Raw genomic sequence first — 20568 nt, 5'->3', positions numbered from 1 at the left:
GTGTGACGTCAAGGGAAGCTGGCTTAGACATAGTGGACACTGACAGCGTGGGATGCTGGTTGCCATTTTTGGTAGTGTAGCTTACTGACAGCATGGGATACTGGTTGCCATATATGGTAGTGTAGCTAAGCTAACTCCTTTGTATGTAAACACAATGCCGCGGTGCTTTAAATCCAGTAAGGTGTGGGACCATGTGACGAAACTGCCGCTAGATACTGCGAAGTGTAACCTGTGCGGGAACGTGATCAAGTGCGCTGGGGGAACATCGAACATAGCGAGGCACTTGAGGAGAAACCACAAAATAGAAACAACTCCACATGCGGCCTCAGCCACATTGGCGTCGATGTTTGGCGACCAAAATAACAACGATCAAGGTAAGCTGAACAATACTTTTGGAGGATTTTCAGTTCAGGAAATAGGCTTGTAAAAAATTGGCATTCTTAGTATTATAGCAAGATATACTAGTAGTAGCATCGGTCCGACTAGCCGACTAGGGCGTTTATTCAGCGTCATCTTTTATTATTATTATTATTATTATTATATTATTATATATATATATTATATATTAGTATTATCAACTGATTCTTAAATACTACATTTTTTTTAAAATCATGGCAAGTTTGCAACGGTAGGTATTATGAAATCTATGATAGTCTTATTTATTTTGCATGATCACCTGGCAAGATAACTAATAAACAAGTAATAATATATTAAAGATTTCTTATTTCCTTTATTATTTACACAGTAACCCTGAGAAAGTAGGACTATGCTTTGGTTCAATTGGTTAATCAATTTTATTTTGCTTTCAGCCCAGGCCCAACCTCCACGTGCCCCACAGCCCCCACCTGCGTCCCACACTGCCACTACTGGGACACCTGCCTTACCATCACTAGATTCATTACCGTCAACGTCAAGTTCCACTTCCACTGTGGCCTACTACTGTAACGCCTTTCACCTTGGCAAAGCTTACCAAGATGCCTGCAGAGAAACAGCATAAGATAACCGGCAGATTGTGTCATTACATTGTAAAATCACTGCGGCCATTCTCCATCGTGGAAGACACATACTTTCGGGCATTCCTAAGCGAGCTGAACACATCCTACAAAGTCCCAAGTCGTGGAGAAGTATCAGAGAGGTTCCTCCCCAAGATGTACGAAGCAGCCCTTCTCAATCTCAAGACTGAGCTACAAGAGGTGGAGTACGCGGCCTTGACTGGAGATGGTTGGACATCTAGGGTGGCTGACCATTACTTAACACTGACTGTCCACTACATGAAAGACTGGGAGATGAAAGTAAGAGTCCTACAAACGTTGAAGGCAGAAGTTTCCCAGACAGGGGACAATATCGCGGCCAGTGATTGGACAGTGTTTGGAAGACTTCAGCCTCAAGGGCAAAGTAGAGGTAATGACCACTGACAATGCAAAAGCCATGGTCAATGCTACTACTAGTGCAGGGATTCCACTGTCTCTAGGATGTTTTGCCCACACTCTGAATCTTTCCACACAGAAGGCCATGAATGTGCCAACTGTAGGCACAATGCTAGCTGTCATCAGACCTCCCATCATATTTTTCCGCAACTCATATCTTGGCAAGATTGTGCTAAAGGAGAAACAGAAAGCCCTGGACAGACTATCACACAACCTAATCCTGGATTGCAAAACCCGCTGGAACAGCTCTTACATGATGGTCGAGAGATTTGTGGAACAGTACCCAGCAATAGTGGCTGCATCATTCGATGAGAGACTTAAGAAGAAAGACAGCTTTAAGAAGCTGCAACGATGCACAGACAAGGACATTGAGAGGATGGAACACTTCTTGGAGGCGATGAAGCTCCCTTACATGATAACTGTGGCCATGTCATCTGAGAAACGCCCAACATCAGGACAGGTGCTCCCCATGATCGACAAACTGGAAGTCCATCTGGCTGAAAAAGAAGAAGATGAGAAGTTCATCAAAGACATCAAATCAGCAATCAGGAATGATCTATCTACCCCGTACCAGGATGATGTAAGGAGAGAATTCCTTCAAGAGGCTACCGCCCTAGACCCCAGGTTCAAGGGTTCCTCTGTTGTGACCGTGGATGTGTGGGATCGGATAACAAACAAAATCGAAGTTGCCCAGGCCCAAGTACAGGTGAAGAAGGAAGCTGAGGAGGGGGGAGTTATGCCACAGTTGCCACTACAGGTCAAACAGGATGGTCTTCGTGACACTGTCACACCTCCTCCCGCTAAGAAGTCAAAGCTAACAGCCATGGAGGAAATATTCCAAGATGAAGACGATTTCATGGTGACCCACATTGAGCCACCCCTGCCTGTCCGACTACGTATTCAACAAGAGATCCTGAAGTTCAAATTCATGCCAAAGCTGAAATCAACAGATGATAGGGATGTAACGATATACCGAATATCGCGGTATCGCGGTAAATAAACTTCCCAATACCGTCGTGAGACTGACAAAATCTACCGCGATTTTCCCCCAAAAAATTTTTTCAAAAAAAGTTTTTTTATTAAACACTTTTTTTTTTTTAAACAATTTTTTTTTTTAAAACCTTTATTTAACCAGGTGGTCCCATTGAGATCATCGATCTCCTTTTCAAGAGAGACCTCTCTAACATGGCAGCAAGTAGGTTACAACATGAAAATAAAACAACAGATAACACAAAAGGACATCGTATTTACAGGGCTACATTTACACACCTAGAGACATTGACAAGTATTAACCATATATTTATATCTCGCCCTGTCAATAAGCCTGGCGTTAGACTTTTTCGCTGTCCGTCATTTCGACAGACAGGATCGTAAAATATCCGTCATAATCCCTTATTACCCGTCGGGTCTGAAAAGTTCACGATAGAGCATGCTCGTGAACTGTCAACGGGGGGGGGGGGCGGTGTTATGCCGTGTGTGCATGCACCTCGCGGGACGCGCACAGCGTAAAGCAAGACCTCCCAGACATGTATTGATCTGTACGGCAAAGTACGGTTTGGAAACTATATCATTTCCTTTTGGAGGGCATGCATAACACGGCATAACACCAGAGCCTGGCTGCGGGGAAACGTTGGCGCTGTTCCGAGTTTGTTCTAATCTGTCAAAATGACAGACTGCGTTCAGATTTTTCCGTCATTGTTAAATAAAATATTCGGTTAACGCGACCACTGGTGTCCCAGCAACATCAGTACCAAGCGAGAGAGTTGTTTCCAGAGCAGGGGATATTGTAAATGCCCAAACATCCCAACTTATAAATACCTGGAAATGTGGACATTCTCATATTCCTAAAAACCTTTCTGATGATGCTGAGTGAGTGACTAGTGAGTTTGAGTTGAGTTACTTGAAAAACTAAAGTGAAACTTGATTTATTTTATTGCAGGGTCTGATTATTAAATGTCCTTGTTTATTTGTGAGATGCAGTAGCACAAAGAAAATGCTTACTTTGTTTGGTAGTACTAGTAGGTACAAAAACACTGGTTTTCTTGTTCCAGTCTGTTACTGTCACTTTGTTTTTGACACTTTAAAATACTGCTATCCTACAAAAATGCTGTAAAAATCTGATTTATTATTTAATAAAAAAACATTTTCCGAGTAAAAAAATGTTTTATTGAAGAAAAACAAAATTCTGATTTTTTTCCCCTTCCCTTTATTATTCAATATCGCGATAAATACCGTACCGTGGACTTGTTATCGCGATATTATCGTACCGTGAGTTTTTGGTATCGTTACATCCCTAACAGATGATATTATTGCTTTCTGGGGGGGGGATATCTGATGAGCTACCATTGCTCAGTACATTGGCAAGGAAGTACCTGATTGTTCCTGGTACGAGTGTACCAAGCGAGCGTGTCTTTAGCACTGCTGGTGATATAGTGTCTGCCGAAAGAGCGACACTTCACCCAGACAATGTCAATATGCTGTTGTTCTTGAACAAGAACACATAGACTTGTACTCTTGCATATTGAGTCTTGTATATACATCACTATGTATGTAGTTGTGTTGTGTAGTTAGTAACACATGTAGAGTTCTAGAAAAGACATGGTGTAGACACAAGTTGGAAGGGGGCACAATAAACCTGACAAGTTTGAATTTGAGTTGATTATGAGTTTATTTTCAATTGATAATTAGCTCACAATAAGTTCACTTTAGTTACTCACACAACTTGACACAAGTCCGGACTTATAAGTCCGGACCTGAACCTGAACCTCTGGACTTGAGTCCGGACCTGAACCTGAATGTGAGTCCAGGTACACAGCACTAACCACAAGTCCCTGTCCCTGTACCAGTTACATTAGCCAGGACACCACGTACAGCATCGAAAGTGTCAGGTCAGCCCTAGAACATCCACAGCTAAAAATGGAGAGAACAGTGTACATAAAGGTGACAAAACAAAATGTAAATGAAACGGCTGCCTCAAACAAATGGAAACCTATGGCCCCATAAAGATAAATGCCCCGCCCTCTCCCTCCAATCCTCTACTCCCTCCCCACCCCTTAGCTCCATCTGCCGATGAAATTGGCAAAAACTTCCCTACCTGAATCATCTCTCCTTCTTCAAGGTGTCTCAGTACCCACATCATGCAGATACAACCTCCTTAGTAAGTGTAACAATTGTGAACAGCAAATGTTAACAAGAACATCCCAGGTATAGAGTGTAAATACCATTTTTTATTTATTTTTTAATAAAAATAGATGTAAACATGTCACATTGTGTGCTGTCTTGGCCGAGTAACGGTAGTTATAAAATAAATTACGTCCCAACAGAACGACGGCTGTAAAGTGCCCAGAAACAATTGTGAACAGCATGTGTTCACAAGGACATTTGAAAAAGTGTAAAAAAAGTATTAATACTTTTTGTAAAATATGCCGTCAGTTTTACCTTACTTGCAGGTTTGACAGCTAGTGCTTCCCGTCCAATAAAACTTCTCTTTAATGCATTCTCAGCCAGTCATCATGTTAAAAATTACATTGATAATGATGAAATATTCACTTTCAGACATTGATTCACTAGCCAACTTTTAGGTTGTTAAGGCTGTGTTCACTTAGTGCAATGGTACAGAAATAGATAAATAGGGATATTAGTCCCAGATCTTATGTCATGCTACATCTGTCTCCTTGCCTCTTCTTCTTGACTTGCAGATACTGGGAACCACTATCAACCTGATGTTTAAATGCCCTGATCAACAAAATACAACACATCCATAGTGTCTATGTTCTTCCACATTCAAACCTAAAGCTCAGACTCAAACGGAAGACAGAATAATGATTCAAGAACACATGAATGCACCATTAACCTGCTGTTCTATTGACTCTAGTCCGATTTAATCAACTCTCCGTCATTCATTCAGTCCTGTTGGGTGTGTAGACACAGCTTCCTACTTATTGATCAACCGCACCACTGTACAATGCATACAATCAAAGCAAGTGGGAAAAATCTTGGATCCATGAGCACTGGGTCCATTCAAAAGCCTTACCACGGTACATAGCGGACATTGAAAAGAGTTGTTGACATTGTTTTTGCACATTACAATTACAGCACTGGCCCTATCACCCACAACTCTAAGAAAGGGCCCTTTATCCAAACATATGCCCTGTGAGCCCTGCTTGACCCAATTGAATGGAGAAAGGCTACCATAGGATGATAACAAAGTAGCTGAGCTCAGGCATCACAGCTTGATTTATACTGCCAGTGTGTATTTTGTTGTGTTGCATGAAGAGCTAGGTCGTGTGTAGGCACTTGGTGAGGTTGTTATCCGAAAGTCTTCATTGTGTCCCTTTGGAATTGACTAAACTTGCGTCCCATGAGGGTTGAAACAACTGCGATTAAGCAGAGCAGACCGTTGACTGTGTAGCTATCCTCCATAATCCCCCTGATAGAGGCTCTCATTTATATTCATTGGTTTTCTGAGTCACACTAGCAGTACATCTCCACATTCGACATTTGTCTTCACGTCTGATGGGCTTTGAATCCTGATCGACCATTTGATGCTCTCTAATATTTTTGAACAAGTCAAATTGAGAGATTTTAAACAGTTTGGAGCATATAGAGATTTGTGAGCATCCTCCTGAATTCTGTGTATTTGATTTGATTTTAACACTATTTCAAGATCAGCAATTCTCTGTATTTTTTAAGATAGCCCTGAAATGTCTACATTTTAAAGTGGCCAAGAAGAATATTATGAGTGTTAGTTTAACATCTAGTTATCCCCACTGTTGCCCCTGCACAACTTTATTCTTTTGGTCTAAAAATGGTCTGAAGATGGTGAACAATTTCCATCCGATTTTCCCCAATTTCAAGGTTGTGTCTTTAAAGGTCCCATGACATGCTTTTCCGGTCATTACCCGTCCCCTTGTGTGTTATCTAGCTTGTTATGCATGTAAACGGTCTGCAAAGTCACAAATCCTCAAAGTACACCCTGTAGCGAGTACAACTCTAACACATAAAAGACCTCTCTATGCTGCCCCAGAACGCCTCGTTGGAGATTTTTATTTTTCCATATTTTTTTTTCCTGGTCACAGTGAAGTAACGGTCACAGTGAAGTAACGGTCATAGTGACGTAACGGCTCCGCGGATTGATCCATCACACACAGACACTCACTCAGCCTTATCTTTTCTCAGCCATCGTACTCCGCAGAGCTTCGCCGGCACACACACACTCAGCCTTATCTTTTCTCAGCTGCGGCTCTACACACACACACACAGCCAGCCTGTCTGTGAGTGTGTGTGTGTGCTCAGGCTGAGTTCCGCGGTGTCTCGCTGTCTCGCAGACCCCACGCAGCAACCAGGAAACTACACCAGTAATCCAGCTCACACTGTCTGCTCCTCGAGCCTCAAAGGGCGGAGTAACGAGCCCCGCAACGTCCCGCCAACAAGGCACCCAGACCCCACGCAGCATTCTCATCCGTTTGCCATTACTGGTGTCCTTTTCTGGTTGCTAACAAACGCCATTGTAACACATCATCACTGATGTTCCACTGTAACGGTGGTAGACTCATCAGAACAAAGTGGGCGAGCTGACCAATCAGAGCACAGTGGGCTTACAGGGTGGGGGGGGGGGGGCAGGAGCTCCAACAAGCCGTTTAGGACAGAGTAAATACACATACTATACTGAGATGCTGTATGAGAAACCAATGTCATTTTGGAACATTGAACAATGTAAATCAATTCTAGTATACCTCAACAATGGAATTATGATCAGTAGAAATGGCCATGACATGGGACCTTTAAATGTGTCTTCAATGTTTTGTAAATCCAAACCAAAAAATAATCTGTGTACTATATTATGAAAAAGAACAGTCAAGATATATCTGTATTGGGAGGCTGAAAACTAGGACTAAACCATTATTAGAAATGTTATCGAAATTGCAATATCAGGATGGCAAGAGACGCAAAATGTTATTGGCAAAATATATGAATACTATTCTGAAATGAAGAATTGTGGGGCTGCAAAGATTTCCTGGCCACAAACCCAAGAAAAGATCTTACTTTGGCACGAATCCTTGCAACAAAAAAAAGACACCATAATCATTTAAATATTTTTCTTTTATAACATTTTAAATAATAATGCCAAAATGACATTCCATCTAATGTCACGAATAACACTGCAATTGAGATATTGGTCTAAATCAATGCAATTAGATATTATTTTTGAATGTTTCCGCCATACTTAAAACTGCATTATCTGCTATTTTTGCATAAAAAACGTTATTGATTAATTGATAATAAAAATAGTTACCTGTTTGTTTTTTGTCGATAAACAAATCGTTTAATCAACTTATCATTGCAGCTCTACTGATAGGATACGTTCCATAGAGTTTCAATATATGTAACAATACATAAAGGAAGTTTTATTGTTAAAGGAAAAGAGATAAAGGTCCATTGTATGTTGATTCTGTTTTTCAATATGTTTCAGCTTTCTGTTATCTGTTGTGTTCAGCTTTTTGGAAAACACCTTGAATGAGACTTTGCATTGTAATTGGACCCACTGATACATGTTCTCCCCCCCCCTTTTGTCCTTCAGGATCAGAGGTTATTGTTGGGGTTAACAAGTACCGGCTGGCGAAAGAGGAGACCGTGGAGGTGCTGGCTATAGATAACACTGCTGTGCGCCACAAACAGATTGACAAACTAAAAAAGGTCAGTGATCCTTTGACAATGAAAAAGATAAATGTGCCTCATCTAATGAAAAACACTGATGTTATTGCAGCCTTAGGCATTGCCACCACAATTACATTTGCATGCAAAGATAGGAGAACATTGGTGCTGACTCACCAATTAGAAGTGATGTGTTGCGATGCCCTGCTCTATAGTAAACATAAAAATCATCCATTATTTGTACGCTTTGTTTGTTTTGGTTTGTTACATTGTTGATAGTAAAGACACAGAAAATAGTGAAGGGAGTAACATGCAAAAGAAGTAGAGCTCTTACAAGTGAAAGTTGAATTACTGTTTATTATCTTTAAATGATTCTCATATTGATGTTGTGTTCCACATTATATGTACCATAATCTGTCAGCACAGTATATTATCCATTTTTTTCAAAAAATCTAGAGATGTTTATCGAGTGATGGTTAAATGAATGTGCGTTAATTGTGAAGTTTGACATTTTACTATTATTTTGAATGCTTTATCAAATATCCTCATATTCTAATATCGTCAATTTACCAAACCGCATGAAGTATATGCTAGAGAACAATGAATTACATTTAGAATCGATGATGACAGGAAGATAAATGAACCATCATTTTCTATACTCTACTTGAATTAATACCTACAATTGAGAAATAATGAATAGAGATCTCAACAAATGCAGTTGAGGAACTCTGTGTGTAATTCTTAGTTAGGGAAATCAACAGAACTACTCTTCCCATATTTTTCTATTTTTCTGTCCGTTATATGTACTTGATTTGAATGCACGGCGACCTTGCAGGCAGGCATAGAGCATACTGTATGTAAACTGAGAGGAGAGAATTCCCTTACCGGCTGTCATGGAGTTAAATATCTCTGGCTCACCGCTCTCGTTGGAATGCCACTGGGCTCGGAAATCTAGTTACATTCAGATCTGTCACGACAGGTAGAACAAAAAAAAAACAGGTGCTTATGGGATTTTAGGATGGATAGTTTTTGACAAAAGCTTTAACTGTCAAAACAATCTGCAGTGATATTATAGTGAAAATAATTTATAGTGCGCCTTCATTTAATAGGATTGGTAAACAACTGAGGCTTTTTTAAATGTATGGACCCAGTGATAGAAGTGTTTGTGTGGGACCTGCAGACACTATACGTCATACTCCAAGGCTCAATCACAAACAAGTATTGTTTAGGTCATGACCTAAATTACTATTCAGGGGACGTCAGTTGGACGTCAGTTGGATTGTCTGGGTTCAGGGTTTATGGGGGATGGGCTCTAGGGTTGTCAGTGGGAGACATCATGACGTGCTGCTGCATGTGCCGATGAGTCACACATATCTGAGCCATTTTCACTTTCGATCTTTAACATGTTTTACTACATTTTAAAGTAAGTTCTCCCTTGGTATGTTCTTATTTTTACTGTTTAGTATTGTTAATTTTGATTTTTGCTAAAAAAAATTATTTTAGCACCAAAATATCATAACATTAACATATTGTGCTCAGTGACTTGAAATAGTTAATTCCCTTATTTCCATCTTCTAATCTTTCCATATTTATAATAGTTTTGAATCAGATCTTCTTGAAAATAATTCCCAAAAGTTATGTCGGAATGCCTTTCTACAGGGGAATACAAACAGGGGAAACACTATGTTTTGCTTACCATACTGGCGGTGATAATAATAACTTTGATTAATAATAATGGCTGCATTCCATTCCGCTCAGCCATTTTCTTTAGCACTCAGTGATCTTGTTTTAGTCCTAAAGATTCCTTAAACACATTATTTTGTATATCTTTATACATTCATATATTATTTATAATGAATTCTATTCGTCTTAAAAATGTTGTTTGAAAAATAACTTGTTTATGACTCCTGTCTCTTTCGCAGGTGAGGGAGACTCGTGACCCAGAGGTGGCAAATAAGTGCCTGGCAGCCATTGAGGAGTGTTCCCGAACCGGAGAGGGCAACCTTCTCGGCCTGGCTGTGGAGGCAGCACGAGCCAGGTCAGAACTCCCCCAGTCACTAAAACCTCTAACTGTACTGACCATCTTTTTGTCTGTGCATCTTAAAGAAGACATATTATGCTCATTTTCAAGTTCGTATTCATATTTTGTGCCTCTACTGTGGCATGTTTCCATGCTTTAATGTTCAAAAGGTCTTTATTTTGCTCATACTGCCTCTTTTCACCCTCCGTCTAAAACCAGAGCTCAGTCTCCTCTGATTGGTTAGCTGGACAGCTTTGTTGTGATCGGTCAACCGCTAGAGATGTGTCGGAAATGAACTGGAACAAAAGGAGAACACTGGAGAGTTTTGAGCTGAGGTCAGACACTGAGGATTTAAAGTTAAGGAAGGAGAATCGACAAGACACTTGCTTAGACACATTAATATCTCAAGCCTGAGATCCTCTTGCCTTCTTCTTGTTATTTATGTCACCCTAAGAGAATATTCAATATTCTATGACAAGATACTAGAAGTTCGGTCCCTGGTATCTGACAGGTATCCACTTCAGGACTCCCAGAGGTCCCTCCTGCTCTATGCCTCTCAGTCAAATTGTCCTGGTATTATCGGTCGAGCAGATCCCGGAGGAGTGAGAGGAGAGGGAAAGGCTAAATTAATTAGAACTCAGGATCCAGATAAATAATTCCCTATCAAATGTAATTGCCTTAATGTTCACTCATAGCATATCGTTTCTTCATTGTGCATAATACTTCACAAAGATGTTCTCTGATGATCTCTGACTGTGTGAAAGAAAGTCCCCCTTTGTTTCAGACCAACACTTTAACGATACCTACGCACGCATGCTCCGTGCAGTAAAACAAAAACCATCTTGATAATCATATTTTTTCTTCAATGCTCTTTTTGTTCATCAACCTCTGGCAAAGTGTCTGGCTTAATGTTCATCTTACTTGAGGCTGTCATGCGGAAAGTCATGTTAGAGTCAATCTCATGTGTGGCAATACCGCAATTGTAGGAAAACTATGTTTCTGTTTAGTTGGATACTTAAAAATCTGATTTTAATCAAGTAACTTTAAAATGAGATGTCTGAAATTAGCAGTGTAAGTAAATAGTGATTTTGTTAATTTAATTTTGTTTAAACATCTATTTTTTGTTGTTGTTAGAATACCAAAACCATTACTATTTCTATACTGTAGTGTTTTGCTCACTTCTGACCAAAGTTATTGCAGGTTAACTCAGGTCACACGAGAAATTAGGTCGTATGGTACAATCTGACCTGTGTGTGAGGCAAACACACACGTGGATAACCTGACTACAACACTGATACTGTTGAGCTGTTTCCATGAATAAAGAGCCCACCTGCTGATCAAAACCCACAAACTGTGAGGAGCTTCCACAGCATGAGGCACATTCCCTATAACCACTTCAACATCCTGTGCAATTTTAATACCGTTTGACCTTTACTCTAAATTAAACATACATACATCATACTTTATTTTGAATACAAATGACTCGCTCCTATTTTATTCAATAGCTACCATACAGAACACAAAAGCTTCTTGATCATTGCTTTTTTATTACCCTTAATGCAACACTGATATTGTGGAAATGAGACTAGTGTAAATCTTTATGCCGTGTGACACAGAAGGCACTTCTATAAATAATAATGAAACATCCTGCAGTGAGATAAAAAAGCAGAGGCGTTGGCATTCAGTTTAAATTATGTAGATGTCTTGAACTGAACTGAAACCATTTGAACTGCATCTCCTTGAATTATTGAGCATCATTTAGTGAAAACACATTGAGAAAGATGCTGTCTTCTTTTTTCATTACAGGTGTTCGGTTGGTGAGATAACTGACGCAATGAAAAAAGTGTTTGGTGAACACAAAGCCAGTACCAGGATGGTTAGCGGTGCTTATCTCAGCGAGTACGGAGCGCACGAAGAGATCTCTGCGGCACACAATAGGTAGAAAATGCATCTAATCAGTGTCTTCACATTCATTATGATCTCACTGATTGCTGGGCTGGTTGACTCACATGCGTTTTGTTCCTATTTCTCTCCTCTTCAAATCTCAGAGTTGCAGAATTTAAGAAGCACGAGGGCAGGAACCCCCGACTGCTGGTAGCCAAGATGGGGCAGGACGGTCACGACAGGGGGGCCAAAGTCATCGCCACAGGGTTTGCCGACCTGGGCTTTGATGTGGATATCGGACCACTGTTTCAGGTCAGTGTGAGACAATAGCTATACATCTGCTGCAGTACAACACCACAGTTAAAATCTTCCCAGAAACAGTTACTATACCCAGAAGCTACCTTTTAAGCAAGAGTTGGTCACATAAACTCAAATCTCATTGTATTTGTGCAGTACTTGTAAAATGTAAAACTTATAGTCAGTAATAAAAAGTAAAAGATCTGCTTTACTTGATAAGATACACCTATTATAGATGGACTTTTGATGGTTAACCGAATATTTATTCAAGATACTTATTACAGTAAGTAGGTCTCTACTAGACCAGTGATTCTCAAACTTTTTTCAATAATGTACCCCCTACAAAAATGCAGCCAAGTACCCCTTGATCAGCGCAAAAACTATTTGTCAGGGGAGAAAAACCTATATAAAGAGGTACAGTACAGCGCTGCACCATCAGTGTCTGATTTATTAAAACAACAACATTGTAACTGAGAAACACTTAAATGCTACATTTCAAATGTTTACAATCCATCACTAAATTCATGGCCAACCAATTTTAATATCATGCAATAACACTAAGACGACATTATTGCATTGAACTGATCTTTTTAATAAGTTGTACTTACAATGTAGTGAGAAACATGGGCTTGTGCTTCACTGAGGAGCTTTGTCATTCTGACAGGATGCAGTTATTACACTACGCATTTTTAAATATGTGTAACTCTAGTCAATTAATATAAAACCCACACTGCTCAAACTTTGTTACTTTTCCTAAAATTTGTATATTTATCTATATATATTTTTTACATTAACATAAAATAAATCTCACGTACCCCCTGCAGTACTCCAACGTACCCCTAGGGGTCCGCGTTTTGAGAACCACTTTACTAGACTGTACGTGATAAGATATTCAATCAATCTTATATGACTGAAAGAGTGTTTCTTCTCACTTTTTATTCTTCTAGTGTTCTACCAATTATCCCTTTGTTATTTTCTGTAAGAATGTACAAGTTGGCAAACTCTTAGATGCTGAAAAGACTCTGAATTGGACTTTATTGAAACCAGGTGCACTGAAAAGTTCAAATTCTTCACCCTGTGCCTAGTGCCAGAGAGTGTGAGGGCCAATAAACAGTACAGTACATAGGCATAGGAAGCATCCTCAATGTTGGAGGGACTATTTGACAGGGGGTGTGGGCGGGTTGTGGAACTCACCTCCTCTAGGGGGGTCCGGGGGCATGCTCCCCCGGAAAGATGATTTTTTTAAATGTTGAAGTTGAACGCATCAATCTGCTGCACTTTGAGAGCAACATTAGGGACTAAATGTATGGATACATCTCTCGTCAATACCCATGTGAAACAGAACTGTAAACAGATTTACTTTTTCTTTATGCATATTTTACAAATCACTCCCCTTTTAACCTGTATTTTTGTGATACTGTCCAATAGTATGAGTTGGAATTATTTCATACCTGTTATTCTCTTGTTTTTTATAACTATAATGATCATATAAAAGTTTGCCTTTGAAATACTTATTTACATAAATGATTACCAAACCGTTTGAGACCTACTACTTAGACTAAAGTGAACTATCTAACCTCTCAGAGAGTCCTTTACCTTACTGAGCTGTAGTTATCAGCCTCTCAGTCTGACAGGAGAGGACTCTCCTCCAACTCTTTAATAACAGCGCCTTATATCCGGGTGCTAGTGGAGCTCGCTCGTGAACTGTTAGCTCTGGAGCCTCGCAGCGTGGGAAACTGTGGCGCGCATAATTTTACAACTGAAGACACAGCTACATGGCATGAGCGGCTCTGAGAATCTGCCTTGGTACAAAGTATCAGTGAAAACATGGTCCGGAGTTTCATTGATTTGGGCATTCTCACAATAAGCAAGTGGAATGGATTTGATAATGAAGCACTGACACAGCGCTCTACAAAGAGTGGCGAGTGGATAGACCGATGCACGGACTTTCCGCATAGCAAAAGTGGGGGGGTCTAAACTAATCATTTTAAAAGGAGGGGGGGACTTTTCCCACCCTCATATAATGGCTGCAACGCCCATGGTACAGTATGTTCACTCCTTTAGTTGCATTACAAGTGTAAGGTCATTTTTGCTCATATCTTAATTATTTAGTATAAAAAAAATTCGTACTCTCCCTTCTAACCGTACGTTTTTTATAAAAGGAGGTTTGAATGACATTTACTTTTTTCTTGACATTTGCATTTTATGAATGTTGTGTACATTATAAAATGTCCGAATGTACTACATTTACAAGAATTTCTGAATGTGAGCTTCCAACATATACTTTACCGCCCCACAATGCAATGCACCTACAGTACGTGCCTCCAAACCTGTCATCAGTCTTGTGAGATTGTGATGCAAATCTAGAATATAATAGATTTTATACTCTAGAATATTTTTTTGGTAATAATGCCTGTTTGCAAGGTTTTTTGATGTGTGAAGGATCCTGCTTGTGTTTATGTCAGTATGTAGTCTGTTGGTAAAATTATAATTAAATATGTATTAAGTAGGCAGTGAACATTATATACTGATGGATGTACCTGCTATTGTGACCACAGCTTTAAACGTGTCAAACGCAAGTGCAGCGCATAAACCCTTAATTAATGACTAGTGTCAGTGTAATGTTCCTGTTATTGTGCATGTTCACTTACAGCAGAGCTTACATTAAAATAGTATAATGGCGTTGGTAATCTAATTAGTTGCGCCTGTGTTTCCCTTCTATAACCAATTAAATATTTCCTGAAAGAAAAAGTCTGAAAGCCTTTTTATTGCGTCCTTTCTCCGTGTTAAAGTATAATTAAATCACCAAAAACATGCAACACATCTTATGTCATACCGAACAATTTAATGTGTAACCTTAGCGCAAAACAATTATTGTGTGTCATTTTTTTCTTTCGTTTTTTTTAGATGAGAAAGTAACAATTAAAATTCCCGTTATTTGGAAATTAACACCAATTTTTGGAGCTGCTGGGTGTGTGAGAGTGGCTGGTCAGTGCACAAAAGCAAATGTTGACAAAATGTTTTTGTAGTGACTTAATGGTAGACACAGGTCCAGACTGTTTCACTATTGAGTATTTCATACAAAAACTAATAATAATTTTGATCAAGAGCCATACATTTGCTGACAGATAGCTAAAGCTAGCTAGGTCAATGGCTAACGTTAGCTAGTTAGTTAGTTAGCAGCAACTGTTAACTAGCTAGCCTGTTCATGTAAGCTAGCTATCTAACTGCACACTGAAAGGTTGATTTATTTTGGTCTCTAGATTAATTATGTACTTTTCAATACTGTTGAGGTTTTTTCCCCTTTTGCAGTGACAGTTATTACAAAAACACTTACGACAAATCTTGCTTTAGGAAGGAGCATCCGTCGCGCTGATATGCCTCGTGCTTCCATAGTTCCTCATAGTGGAACCATTTACTGGAAGAGACACTACAAAGTTACTTACTGTAAAATATTCTCACATGTGATTTCTAGCCATTCTGATTTTGTCGGCTCAGGGAATGTGGTACTATAGAATGTTCCAATTGCAGCATTGAAGCTGTGAACATATAATTTATTGTTGATAACGCTGTCGGTGCCAGACTGAAAAACACAATTGCGTTCAAAACCAAAGATGACAAAAAGGGGCACATGGCAAAAGGTGCACATACCTACCGATTTGGGCGGTAGTCTACCGCTTTTGACATGTTTCTACCGCCTACCAACTTAGCTGGCTTTCCCTAGCAATTTTCAATCTTGCCAAACTATAACAAATAAAAATGACACTCCATAGACACTGGACTTGACTTTTGGCGGAAACCGTTTGCAGCGTGTCTGTGATCGCATCATACAAACAGTAGTCCTCTGTGTTTCTGAAAGAGAAACAACGTGCAGACCGGGGGTAATCGCTGCGGGAAAGGCAGCGTTACCCACAACGAGGCTTTTGAGTCCTGCAGGATTTCCCAGTTAATATCAGTGTTTCGAAAACACATGTTGGCGACTGAAAGACATCCAGTGTTTGGTCTTTTCCGGAAGCATCCTACAGTGTCTCACTCTCAACTGAAAGAGGACGACAAACACACACAACATATAATCCAATTTTGAGATTTGGGGATATTTATCTCTCATTCTTTCACTTTTTCTGACATTTTCAACACCAAACATGTCGTTAATGTCTCTGTTTAGTGATCTACAGCAATCTGAAAGCCTGTACATTATTTATATCACACTTTATCAGTAGAAAAATGCAGGAAATGACTTTTTTAATGCAGTATTTTCTGATTTATGGCGCAACACAAAGATATTTCGCTCTGTGCAAAACTTTGACTCTAATATGTCAACAACATGAAACAAGAATATGAACCTGGCTTTATCCAATGTTCACACAGGAGTTTTACATCCTGACACATCCTTCATCTACACTGTCTCAACTGAAAGAGGACCAGAAACACATTAAAAATATAATAAAATGTGGAGACTTTGGGATATTTATCTCCCATTCTTTTACTTTTCGGGCATTTTACAGATCAGACATGTCGTTGAGGTCACTGTTTACCAAACTACCACTTTTTCTGAAAAATGCATAAAATGATGCAATATATGTTAAATACATGGTTTGTACATGTAATTAATGGGGTTCCATTTCTTCTGATTACCTAATTTGGGCGTGCACATTTGCCGCGTGCAAACCTACCTCTTTTGGATTTGGAAAGTTTGGCATGTATGGGTGCATACACTTTATAGTGTTAGCCGCTGATCCCAAACCCTGTAACTTTGATTTTGAAAAGCACATAGAAGGTGGGAACATGCTGAAGGGCAGAATTGCATTGCTCAAATTATAGACACACATCCGTAAACAGACACACAGTCGGTTTCTTGTTGTTTGTTGATAAGAGGATTTACTAATTAAAACAACTTCTTGAGTTATCTTCAAATTCACCCCGGTGAGCTCAGATTCTGATGATGGAAATCATAAAGTGGAATAAAAAGTCAGTACTCCCTGAGCTGAAGTTGTTCAGGTTGCTTCATTTTCTGTGTTTCACCTCACATCATTACCTTGATGTCGACTGTTGTTTGACTTCTTTTTCAAATGAAGTAGTTAAATAATGAATGGAGCATTGGATACAAATCAGATTAAATAAAACATTTATAGAGCTTGTAGATGTCTATTGTTTAGCTGTACTTTTTGATGAAAGTTTCTTGGTCTTATGTTTGTGCAGCTCACCCAGTGTTTTCTCTGTTTTTCCATGCTTGACTCTTGGGTGAACAGACTCCACTTGAGGTTGCTCAGCAGGCGGTTGATGCAGACGTGCACTGTGTCGGGGTCAGCACGCTGGCAGCAGGACACAAGACCCTGGTACCGGAGCTACTCAAGGAACTACGGAAGCTGAACAGGCCAGATATCCTGGTCATCTGTGGAGGTGTCATCCCACCACAGGTAACCTTTGACTTTTATATCATATATCTCATGGTGGGAATAATAATCGATATCTTGTTACATGGCGTTTGGTAGACATTGACCTACATTCTGTGTTTTCATTGTCTCTTCAATTCCCCTCACCAAGAAGGTTATCGGTTCAGTTTGTTTCTCTGTTTCACAGAAGGTTTGTGTAAAAAAATGACTGCCCACGTTTTTATTAAACTGGATCTAAGGATGTAGCGGGGGCCAAAAAAGAAGCCATTAACCTTTGGGGAAAGTAAAAGCATTTGATGAATGGAAACGACCTTCAATGTTGTCTGCGATGTGGACTCTTAGCACCAAAGTGCAGGGTTCCTATGCCTACAAAGACTGAACAATACTGTATCTATACCGTACAAACGGAAACAACCTTGGCTGAGGTTGGCGCTCTGACAGTGCCCTTCTCCTTTGAATCAGATTTTACTCTTTTGTGCATGCTTGAATTTGTAGTTCATGCAATAGTAACTGTGTGTTAAAAAGTGTACTGTAAGCAGGTGTAGGGACAGATAGCAAGGTATTTTTTGCCTGTATTTGTCAGGCTGATGTTTAAATATAGACCTGATGTTTGAACATAGTAAGTAAAAGCATCACACTTTCCCAGTACATTTGAGGAATTTTCAATAATCAAAGCTGTAAAATGATTATGAATAATTAAACCAAAGGTTTCTTTTATATCTTCTAATGAGCCTGAGAAAGGCGTTGAGATGCTGGTGTCTGTTGGAATACATCATTCCACACAGGGAGCTGGTAATCTTGTCAGTAATCACCACGTTGTAGAACTTTAGCTGTGCCTTTTAGAAGCTGCTTGAAAATATCTCGACAGCTATTCTAGAGAAGCTTAGTTCTTAAAGCCTCTGACATGAAAAACACGTAAAATGATGTCATCCCGCTGTCAATTGGAAAAAGATCCAATCTGATGTGATGATCGTCATTCCTTCTCTAGAGGATGTCCTTGATTACATGCAGTGCTGTCTCATTTCCTGTCATCATGTTCCTATCAATCCCATTTCTCGGCAAACACATTTCATCCCTTTGCTTTTGAGGATACGTCTAGTTGTGTCTGTGAAGCGTAATTGACAACCTAATTAAGCACGTTCTTTACATATATAGAGCTGACTTTTTCATTCACTGCAGTTCATATACTGTTTTCCACCTGTGTGTGTACGCAGGACTATGAGTTCTTGTACCAGAGTGGCGTATCCGCTATTTTCGGCCCAGGAACCAGGATCCCACAAGCTTCCGTGGACGTTATTGACAACATCGAGAAGAGCCTGGAAAACATTCGACAGGCCATGTGAACTCAAGCTAAAAATAAAAAAATGGTCTGTTCATGTTGTATCAATGACAAATCAACAGAACGCTCACACTTATGAAAATAATCTGTTGGACTTGTTGCATAGGATTGTAAGTGAGTGACATTCCCAATCATGAGAACACAGCATTTACTGCATTAAACAAATCGGTTGGGGTGTCACGGTTGTATTTACATTGCATTCATGTGCACATGTTTGACATGTGATTACTTATAGTATCCTCACAGTTTGCCTTTTGTAGTCTTGTTACTACTACATCACTTTTACATTTGCATCCTTTGCAGCCCCTGTACAAAATTGCTGTGGTTGAAGGATTATTAATATCCTAGAGATTCAAGAATACTTGAAGGATGTTTTGGTTAATACTATGGAGTTTGATAGGAAATACTTCTGATAGATATTAGACTGTTAGTTTTTTTTCCCCCACACATAACAAACAGTAAATAAAACATTCTCTTTAATAATTTTAAACAACATTTCATAGAAACATTGGCTTGAGATGAAATTTGCGGATTAAAATGTATTTTTAAAACAATACATCTAAGCCCTATACACCCACTTGGAATGTAATACTTTGGATTGAGGAATATGTGTGTTTCTCAATCACGTAATAGGGTGTTATTAGTGCAGTGGAGATGAAAAGATAGATCTTTATATCAAAACAAGCCCCTCATCACTCTGGGTTTTTTCTCATGGATATAAATAAAATTATAAGTGGTCTTCTGTTCTGTCTTGATTGCCTGCAGTCATTTTTAATTCATTCAACTTCTGTTAGAAAAAAACCCCACAAAACAGTAAATGGCAATTTATTTGGAAATTGTATTTTTGTATTTGTGATTCTCAATCAGTCAAAAATAAAGTAATGGAAATGTGCCTCAATATCTATGGTATTAACACTGCACACATCGCATATTGAATCATTTTAAAAGCTAGATATCAGATAGAGACTTTTTGTACAAATTGTGCCATTCCGTACCCTATACAGTATGTTGCAACACCCCCTTTCCTGTCAAGCTATATATCCAAAGATCTGAATGGCAATATATGCAACAAATCTGGTGAGATGTTACGAAAATTAGGAAGATGATTTATTTTGACACCATTTTGACATTTACTTAATTGAGGGAATTGGCTTAAAGGGGATGAACCAAATAAGCACAAATGATGGTTCCACTTCCTTATTAGCTTGAGATCAAACATGTCGGTATGAATGTTATGGAAATTATGTGACTTTCACAGAATCTGTCTTCTACAATCTCTTCGGATAACACCCCCAGTTTGATGTATTCAATTCCATAAATATATTACAATATTGGGTTCCCCAGCTATTCTGATGCTATTGGAGCTGTTATTTTCAGCTGGCAGTAGGATGACGATGCTGGTCAGTCAGTCCATATTGTCATATCTCAACAACCATTCCTTGGCAATAATTGTATTCACTTTGGTTATCCTTAAAAGAGTAATCCACTGATTTAGCAATGCACTGATACTGTATAACATTGTTGGCCAACAATATCATTTTTTATATATCCCAT

At 39.3% G+C, this 20568-nt stretch overlaps 1 protein-coding gene across 1 annotated transcript in view; it reads left to right on the top strand.

Moving 5' to 3' along the window:
- mmut (methylmalonyl CoA mutase) overlaps positions 1–19906 on the top strand; it is a 44913-nt gene extending 25007 nt beyond the window's left edge. Inside the window, exons 8-13 of the mRNA XM_079643103.1 lie at positions 8008–8123; positions 10004–10119; positions 11908–12039; positions 12150–12297; positions 17532–17699; positions 18890–19906. Coding sequence (XP_079499229.1) covers positions 8008–8123; positions 10004–10119; positions 11908–12039; positions 12150–12297; positions 17532–17699; positions 18890–19018 — 809 coding nt within the window. The 3' untranslated portion in view covers positions 19019–19906. The remainder of the gene's footprint in view (positions 1–8007; positions 8124–10003; positions 10120–11907; positions 12040–12149; positions 12298–17531; positions 17700–18889) is intronic.
- Positions 19907–20568: the final 662 nt, after the last annotated feature.

The sequence above is a fragment of the Notothenia rossii genome, assembly GCF_949606895.1.
Source record: "Notothenia rossii genome assembly, chromosome: 8".
NCBI lineage: Eukaryota > Metazoa > Chordata > Actinopteri > Perciformes > Nototheniidae > Notothenia > Notothenia rossii.
Note: the sequence above shows the minus strand (reverse complement) of the source record. Positions and strands in the feature narration are given on the sequence as shown.